This window comes from Culex quinquefasciatus, chromosome 3 (genome assembly GCF_015732765.1).
Source record: "Culex quinquefasciatus strain JHB chromosome 3, VPISU_Cqui_1.0_pri_paternal, whole genome shotgun sequence".
In the NCBI taxonomy this organism is placed as follows: domain Eukaryota; kingdom Metazoa; phylum Arthropoda; class Insecta; order Diptera; family Culicidae; genus Culex; species Culex quinquefasciatus.
In genome coordinates, this window is record NC_051863.1 from 183875283 (window position 1) to 183884482 (window position 9200).

Sequence of the window (9200 nt, forward strand, 5' to 3'; positions counted from 1 at the left end):
TAAACAACTACTTAAAAAAATTGTTTTGCTGGAAATTTCCAACAAGATCATCCCATTGGCGTTTGTGCCAAAATTTTCTTATCTGGTTTTAAAGAGAGAAATTCTAAAACAATTTAAAGAATTTTTTCAGACATATATATTTTTTTGAAAACGGGTAATTTTTCAGTAAATCGTGAGTTCTAAACGATTTTTGAGTTTTTTTTATGTATTAAAATTGTTTCCTTGTGGACAGTCTATCTGTAATGTTTAAAAGTTATGGATATTTAATAAAAAAAAAAAAAAAACAACATAACATAATTGATCCAAGCTCTAATTATAGCTTATATTTTATTCTTATATTCTCTAACAATTATCAGAAACATTCATACAGCTTTGTTAGCGTTTCTTCTTTGAAGTGGTTCTTTTTATCACACCGCATTTTAATTTATTTAATTAACTAATCTATTAAGGTTGTGTGTCAAATTTCATCTAGTTTGTATTTTGTTTGATTTGTTCGATTCTAAACACCAAGCTCAATCTTCCACGTCCTTGTACAGCTGCACAAAGTCCGCAAAACTGTCCGCGTAGTAGTGGGGCAGTTCGTGCTCCATTCCGTGGCCGAACAGCATTTCCTTGGTGGTGCCCCCGCTCAGCATTAGCAGCTTCTGGAAGCCACACCGCGTGCCGAACCCCATATCCTGAGGTAACCTGTTGAGAATTGAGACCGTTTGAACCTTTGTGCCAAGTCATGTTACGGAAGCTGGACAATTGAGCCGTTCGAGTAAGGAAGCATAATGTACGTTGAGATAACTGTTGTCAGTGTTCAAAATCCATCGTATATGCTAATAACCTACCCTATTGTTCCGTCTTATCAGTCCACCGTAACTGACCAGTCAAAATACTACTCACATATCGCCGATGAACAGTGTCCGCTCGGGGTGCGTCACGTGGAACTGTTCGATAATGAACTCTGCCAGGGCCTGACCCGGTTTGCCCAGCACCAGTGCCTTCCGCCCGGTGGCCCTTTCCAGCACCTCGATGAAGTAGCCCGAGCCGATGATGTCCATCCGGGTGCCCAGCGGAACGATATAGTCGGTGGCACCGGCCAGCAGCAAACAGTCCGGGCTGCGCTCCAGGTAGCATTTGGCCTTCATGAGGTGGGCCAGCGAAACGTTCACGTCCAGGTCGACCAGGACGGCACCGACCTTGGGCTCGGACGGTTGGAAGTACTCGGTGAAGATCCGGACCGGGTTGGCGACGCGGTCATCTGGGAGGCGATCGTATGGCTGGAACGAAAATAAAAAAAGTTTATTTTACTTTCCCATAATTTCTTAGCCGGCCCAAGGATACACAATCAATGAGCCATTATCAAACATACCCCATCCAAAACTTGGAATCCCGCGTGCCGCAAGTAGTCCTTGAACACCTCGGTGGCAATACAGTAAACCGCATCTTGCATCCCGACCGACTTCAGGTACTTGACCGTGGTCAGCGCCGGATGGACAATGTCCTGGTCCTGTTCATCAACGCCGAGCTCGTGGAACTTTTGCCTGTACTCGTCCATGGTTCTCATTCCGTTGTTGGAAATAAACGCCAGCCGTTTTCCTCTGGCTTTCAGCAGCTGCAGCGCCCGATCCACGCCCGGAATTGGTCCGGTGAAGTTCCACACGACACCTGGTGGGTGAAGGAGGAAGTTAATTTTCTATCTGACTTTTAAGTGATGAACTTTAGACCTACCATCACAATCCGACATGACCATGTCGAACGAATCCAGAAAGGCGCGCTTTTCCTCCTTGGAGAGGTCCAACACGTGGCGAAACCGAGCCTTTTCCATGATTTTCGAAAAATTCAGTAAGATCTTCTCGTAACGCGCCCACTTCGCAATGATCCAATGTATCAACTGAAGAAAAAACGCTACTACCAAACGTCTCCACTCAGTGGAACCGGCCGTCGTACTAATCTCTGTGAGTAATAAGTTAGTATTTCACCTCAAGTGGGGGAGAGAATTATCGCAACGACACAATCTCACAGCTTCTCTGGCGGAATGATATTCTTTTGTTTGAACAAAAGGAAACGAAAACCGCCCCGCAAAATCATAGATATCTTGCGAAATTGTTTGGGGACATCACGACCAAGAGAAGCTTGTGGCGTTGAAAAAGAGAACGATTCTGCTTCGATCACGTGCACAGCGGATTTTGGCTTGCCTGCAGGACGGTCGGTCGGTGAGGAGAAATTTGGTCTGAAAATAGAAAACAAATAGAATTATGAATGATTCAGGGTAGGACGCCGAATCGCGTAAAAAGCTGCGTGGTGTTGTGTGGGTAGATTTGGGGACGTAATGTTGAAGTAAATTTATCGATCAGTTTTATTAATTTTAAGTCTTAATCAATGTGTTAGGCCATGCTTACTTTTCCAGAAATTTTATGTTTGAAAAAGTATTTCAAATGTAAATAGCCTACTACAAAAAATGTATTCGAAACAAATCAGGAAACATTAATTTTACATTGACATATCGCAATCTTCTAATAAAAATAAATTAAGCATAAATTGTATTGAAGTTAAATTTTAGGAGATATAAAAAAAACTTTGAAAAACATTTGCAACGGCCTAACTAAAGGCTTGAAAAAAGTTAACTTATTTTTAAAGATTACCTTTTTCGTGGCGTATTTATTTTCCTTATCGGCACCAAACTCTTTGCGTGTTTTATGTTCGGCTAGTGTCTGCACGGTCAACCAAGCTAAGCTAAGCTAAAATTGTGTTTGTTCCCAACACTGGAAATCCCACCATAAAAAATAATTACTAATAGTTAATCGAGATATTATGAGAATTTTAGTCTAAGAGAATCTTTAAACCACAGCTAAAATTTATTAATGAAAAATGTTTGAAAATATCGACATTATTTTTAGCTTTCCATATTTTAGCTATCAAATATATTTTCGAAATCCTTAGAATGTTTTAACAATCTAACCAACCTTTGCATTTTCTTCAAATGTACTTAAACATGTTTTATCTTAACGAGTGAAATACAAGTAGAAATTCGCAAAATTTCATATCACAGAAAATTCATTAAATCCACTGTGAATATTACTCCTGAAAGTTTCATGATTAACCCTCTTCTGTCCATTTTTTTTTCGTTTTTTTATTTATCCAGTGTTCAGGAGGTCATTTTTTCTATTCTACCACCTCCTATCATTACATTTTGCCTATATTTTTTATGTTTTTACAGTCACTTTTTCATTTTTTTGCGTGTTTTTCACATTATCTGCTAAAAAATGGCGCCATTATCATTTAAATTTTAAAAATGCGTAGAGTTATAGTCTGGGACACTGAAAAAATTACTGCATACTTTTTTTTACTTAAAATAAAATACGAAATTGTAAACCAAGAAAAACATCCAACCCATAAATTTTCTAAATTTTTTTTTTAATATAGTTGCATTCTTTGGGTAAATTTCATATGATACGAATTTGTTTTTTAATGGTTTTTCATGGTTTTATAATATGATTTTAGTTATATATGGTATTATATATGGTATTCAGCCTAATAAATTCATTGGAATAAAACAATTTTGAGCATTTAAAAGTGGTTGAAATTAAACGATATTTTTTCATATTTAACAGTTTATCTGTTCAATTTTCATCCTCAAATCTCAATGTTGATCTTGGCCGGAAGATGTAAATATTTTATTTTCAAATGATATTACAAAAAAAAAACGTTTAAAAGGTTGTAAAAATAAAATAGTTTATATTTATTCCGTAACAGCGTAATTTTTGTTGTCCAACATATAAGCAAACAATATTCCTGTGAATGCTTCAGAAATAAATATTATCTGAATTAAACCTTGACAATTTCAATTTACAGACAAGCTGATTAGTTCAATATGAACAGTGTATTGAAATCAATAAAATCAAATAATTTCAAAACATTTGTGCCAAAAAGGTAGAAAAATGTATACTTCTGCTTGTATTTCGGGAATTGTAAATTTCCCGGGAAACGGGAAATGTTTTTTTCTGGGAATTCCCGGGAATTTTATTCCCGGGACGGGAAAATGGACGCTCTAGTTGGGTTGTAGAGAGTTGAACTGAGTACACTGAAATAAAAAAAAGTACCAAACTCCTAAATTCGAGGAATTTTGGCTCCTTTCCTTTTTTAGTTATTGGGTTTTTTTGATTACTAAATAAGAAAAGGGACCAAATTTCTTAGAATTTAGGAATCTGGTACTCTTTAAAATTTCAGTGTAAGAGACGATTTTCAACTAATAGATTTTTACCAGTGCTCTCCTTATCCCGGTTGGCGCTAAAATAACAATTGAGCAGTTCTCTAGGATTTCGGTCATTCGATTTTTTTTGTATTTTTTAATCCGACTGAAACTTTTTTGGTGCCTTCGGTATGCCCAAAGAAGCCATTTTGCATCATTAGTTTGTCCATATAATTTTCCATACAAATTTGGCAGCTGTCCATACAAAAATGATGTATGAAAATTCAAAAATCTGTATCTTTTGAAGGAATTTTTGATCGATTTGGTGTCTTCGGCAAAGTTGTAGGTATGGATACGGACTACACTGAAAAAATAATACACGGTAAAAAAATTTGGTGATTTTTTATTTAACTTTTGTCACTAAAACTTGATTTACAAAAAACACTATTTTTAATTTTTTTATTTTGATATGTTTTAGAGGACATAAAATGCCAACTTTTCAGAAATTTCAGGTTGTGCAAAAATCATTGACCGAGTTATGAATTTTTAATCAATACTGATTTTTCAAAAATCGAAATTTTGGTCGTAAAATTTTTCAACTTCATTTTTCGATGTAAAATTAAATTTGCAATCAAAAGTACTTTAGTGAAATTTTGATAAAGTGCACCGTTTTCAAGTTATAGCCATATTTAAGTGACTTTTTGAAAATAGTCGCAGTTTTCATTTTTAAAATTAGTGCACATGTTTGCCCAGTTTTGAAAAAATATTTTGAAAAGCTGAGAAAATTCTCTATATTTTGCTTATTCGGACTTTGTTGATACGACCTTTAGTTGCTGAGATATTGCAATGCAAAGGTTTAAAAACAGGAAAATTGATGATTTCTAAGTCTCACCCAAACAACCCACCATTTTCTATCGTCAATATCTTAGCAACTAATGGTCCGATTTTCAATGTTAATATATGAAACATTTGTGAAATTTTCCGATCTTTTCGAAAAAAATATTTTCAAATTTTTCAAATCAAGACTAACATTTCAAAAAGGCCAAACATTCAATATTACGCCCTTTTAAAATGTTAGTCTTGATTTGAAAATTTTGAAAATATTTTTTTCGAAAAGATCGGAAAATTTCACAAATGTTTCATATATTAACATTGAAAATCGGACCATTAGTTGCTAAGATATTGACGATAGAAAATGGTGGGTTGTTTGGGTGAGACTTAGAAATCATCAATTTTCCTGTTTTTAAACCTTTGCATTGCAATATCTCAGCAACTAAAGGTCGTATCAACAAAGTCCGAATAAGCAAAATATAGAGAATTTTCTCAGCTTTTCAAAAATATTTTTTCAAAACTGGGCAAACATGTGCACTAATTTTAAAAAATGAAAAACTGCGACTATTTTCAAAAAAGTCACTTAAATATGGCTATAACTTGAAAACGGTGCACTTTATCAAAATTTCACTAAAGTACTTTTTGATTGCAAATTTAATTTTACATCGAAAAATGAAGTTGAAAAATTTTACGACCAAAATTTCGATTTTTTGAAAAAATCAGTATTGATTAAAAAATTCATAACTCGGTCAATGATTTTTGCACAACCTGGAAATTTCTGAAAAGTTGGCATTTTATGTCCTCTAAAACATATCAAAAATAAAAAAATTAAAAATAGTGTTTTTTGTAAATCAAGTTTTAGTGACAAAAGTTAAATAAAAAATCACCAAATTTTTTTACCGTGTATTATTTTTTCAGTGTAGTCCGTATCCATACCTACAACTTTGCCGAAGACACCAAATCGATCAAAAATTCCTTCAAAAGATACAGATTTTGAATTTTCATACATCATTTTTGTATGGACAGCTGCCAAATTTGTATGGAAAATTATATGGACAAACTAATGATGCAAAATGGCTTCTTTGGGCATACCGAAGGCACCAAAAAAGTTTCAGTCGGATTAAAAAATACAAAAATTAAAATTGAAGAAAAAAGACCGATTTCGTAGAGAATTGCTCAATTATGGTATTTTTTTATGCAATCCCGATGTGAAACTGTCAACTTTTCCTGTCCTTCTGGAGAAATGAAACGGCCTACTTTTAACTACCAAAAATAACAAATTTAAAAATCAATATCTTTTAATACCAGTGCTGAAAAGTACCTACTGAAAAATTGAACTTTCCAACACTTGTATCGAAAAGTAAAATTTTTCAATATTGTCTTGTTTTGAACGGTGAATTTACTTAATTTTATTGGACATAAAATTCCATTCAAAAAGCGTTTTTCGGAATTGCAAAAAAGTTTGTTAGGCAACTCTTGATTTATTCAGCACTCGTCGTATTCATTCAACGCGGTAAGACTAGTGCTGAAAAAATCTTGTTTTCGCAATTTGTTGCATAAACAACTATTAATATGATGTTAGTGTTTGAAATAGCTGTTATTTACCTTGTTTTGATTATTTAATATCTAGGCAACGTTTATTTTTTAAAGGGCTTTATATTAAAATTTGTAGACTATAATATTGTATAATATTTGATTTTTTTAAATACCTTTTATTTTTCCCTTTGAAACTTAAAGAAATATAAATTGCATGCAACATAAGATTTTCTTTGAAAAAATAAAATAACAAGAATTTTAACATTTCAATGCAAAAGCGGCATGGAAATGCATTATACAGTAGGACGGTTGGTTTATAATCATTAGAGTTCATCGAAAATTGATAACAATGTTAATTAACGCAGGGGAGTGCATTTTAAACTCTAGAACTTTTTTTAAAAGGTCCTATAAACATATGAAACTTAATAGCTTATAGGACCTCAAGTGTTTTCATTTATCGCACTTAGGCCCCTTCAAAATTGGTCCGAAAAATCAGGAGCGAATAAAATATTTTTTCAAAAAACTTCAAAATGTTGATGAAAATAAAAGTCAAATCAACTGAAAAACAATCTATACCCCATTTTTCTGCATTGATAGTCATATTTAGCATGTTTGGGCTGGATTAAAAATATTTTGAATTTCTATGAAATTCCAATGTACAGCACCGCAAAAACTTTATTTAGGCAAAAAAATAAATAAATTTTCAACCATAAAAATTTTACTGGAATCGGCTCGCAGAGTCCGAATTTGATGTTAAAAGTTTGAAAATAAAGAAATACTTATTTGGTTAGACAGATTCGAAGTCCAAACAAAACTTCGGATAATCAAACTAGAAATTTCCGATAGTCGAGGTGTCGGATAATCGAGTCTGGATTAAAGCTCGATTTATCCACATTCTGTTTTGAATTTCTATTTACTTTTTCTATTTTCTGCTTGATTTTTGTTGTTGCAATTATTGTTTTACATCTATTCAAGTTAAACACAAAAGTTAAATTAACATTTCCGTCAGTTATCAGTTATCCGAATCGAAGATATTTGTTTCAATGAACTTCATGATTCGAATTCCAGGACGCTTCGAAACCAGGACACCTCATCTTGTGTTATCAATTATTTGGATATAAGTTCGCATTATGAATGTCAAAATTGTGTTATTTAATTAATTCTAACATCAACTTTCATTTGAAGTTTTTTTGAACGCTGTAGTTAATGCAAAAAAAAATAGAATAAAATGAAAAGTTAACCAAATATGCGAAACATTTCACTGAAATATTTCATAGGCGTACGAAGCACCGGGAAGGCAAAGCCGAAATTTATGGTTTTGATTTCCTTAAATTCTAGTAAATTGATATATGAAATATCGCTTATTTTGATGTTAACAGCTTAGTTGAGACCTAAAGAATGCCATTCACTAACATTTCAGTCCAAATTTGTGCGATTCATTAGCAAAAACGAGTGTCCGGATTTCGAATCAGCTTTTATCAGTGTCCGGGATTCGAAGCACAACAAGTCATTTAGATTTTCCAATTCTGATGAAAAATTGTTAGAAAAGACATATTTTACATTACATGATTTTTTGCCAGCTATAACAAAAATTATATGCTACTAAGTGCCCGGATTTCGAATCATGACGTTATATACTATATGCTATATCAAAATAGAATTCTCCGTCATCACTTGGTATTTCCACACCACAACGAAGTAATGACTCACCCAAAATTTCATTGAATACTTATTCAATCATGCTCCAGTCACGAGCCAATCACCCACGCAGCTTTTCCGCATTACATAAGAATGTAAGTTATCCTTACCGTAATGTGACCAACACCGCAAACACTCCACTACTTTGGACTGTGAGTTGTACGCCAACCACTTCAAGCCAACAACACTTGTAGGATTTACTTGGCTCTTCTAAAGAAGAGGATTATTCCAGCTGCTTCCGGGCGATAGCCATGGAACTACAGCTGACCACTTGACTAGTCTGGCACCCAGAATCGGTGTTCTTCAAATGACCTCACACAGGAGGAACCGTAACCGCGTGGCTGGAACCGGCAGCGTCGAACGTGACACTGACGGTATGACCTTTGCCGAAATTCGGATTCGAGAGGGAGTCTGGCTTGCCGGCGAAATGCTTGGCCAGCTGATGCGCATGCTTCCCTCCAGTTTGGATCCTTGAACTGTCTTCTAGTCACTACCAGCTGGAAGTCAGGCAACATTTACATGAGAAATGAGTTTGTGTATAGTCTAAAAATAAGGGGAGACGCAAACATTGGGACATGGAGTGATATCGAGGATGATGATGATGATGATTGTTATTATTACAGCAGCTGATGAGAGGGGACTCTCTCGCGACGACCAGTTGATTCCGCGTAAAATTACTGGTATTGTTTGGTGCAAATTTGCACTATGATAACTATGATACGGTACGCTCGAGTAGCTCGATTTGTTTTATAGTTTGCTATCTACAAATTGAACAATGTGCTTTGGTATCAATGCAATTAGTGGATTATTCGCTAGGAAATCTTTGGAACATTGTTATTAATTATTTTTATAAAAATATATTTTTTGCAATTCCGTCGTGAAACTACTTAAATTTCCTGTCGTTCTTGAATGACGAAATAGCCTACTTTTCTGTACCAAAAATAACAGAATCGAATAG

General features: G+C 34.4%; 1 protein-coding gene across 1 annotated transcript; it reads right to left on the reverse strand.

Annotated features, from left to right (window-relative positions):
• Positions 1-294: 294 nt before the first annotated feature.
• LOC6041270 (glycerol-3-phosphate phosphatase) lies at positions 295-8743 on the reverse strand. Its single transcript, XM_038258860.1, has 5 exons — positions 8353-8743; positions 1717-2218; positions 1358-1653; positions 889-1265; positions 295-687 (listed from the first exon to the last, which is right to left on the reverse strand). The coding sequence occupies exons 2-5, from the start codon at positions 1811-1813 to the stop codon at positions 513-515; spliced, it is 945 nt and encodes a 314-aa protein (XP_038114788.1). The 5' UTR covers positions 1814-2218; positions 8353-8743; the 3' UTR covers positions 295-512.
• Between the last annotated feature and the right edge of the window lie 457 nt (positions 8744-9200).

Excerpts from the sequence above, each read along its gene's own strand:
- LOC6041270 (XM_038258860.1), bottom strand. The coding sequence starts at position 1,813 with ATGGAAAAGGCTCGGTTTCGCCACGTGTTGGACCTCTCCAAGGAGGAA. Across the intron at positions 1,266-1,357 it reads GATTCCAAGTTTTGGATGGG|CCATACGATCGCCTCCCAGA; the intron begins GTATGTTTGATA and ends TTTTCGTTCCAG. Across the intron at positions 688-888 it reads ACACTGTTCATCGGCGATAT|GTTACCTCAGGATATGGGGT; the intron begins GTGAGTAGTATT and ends AATTCTCAACAG.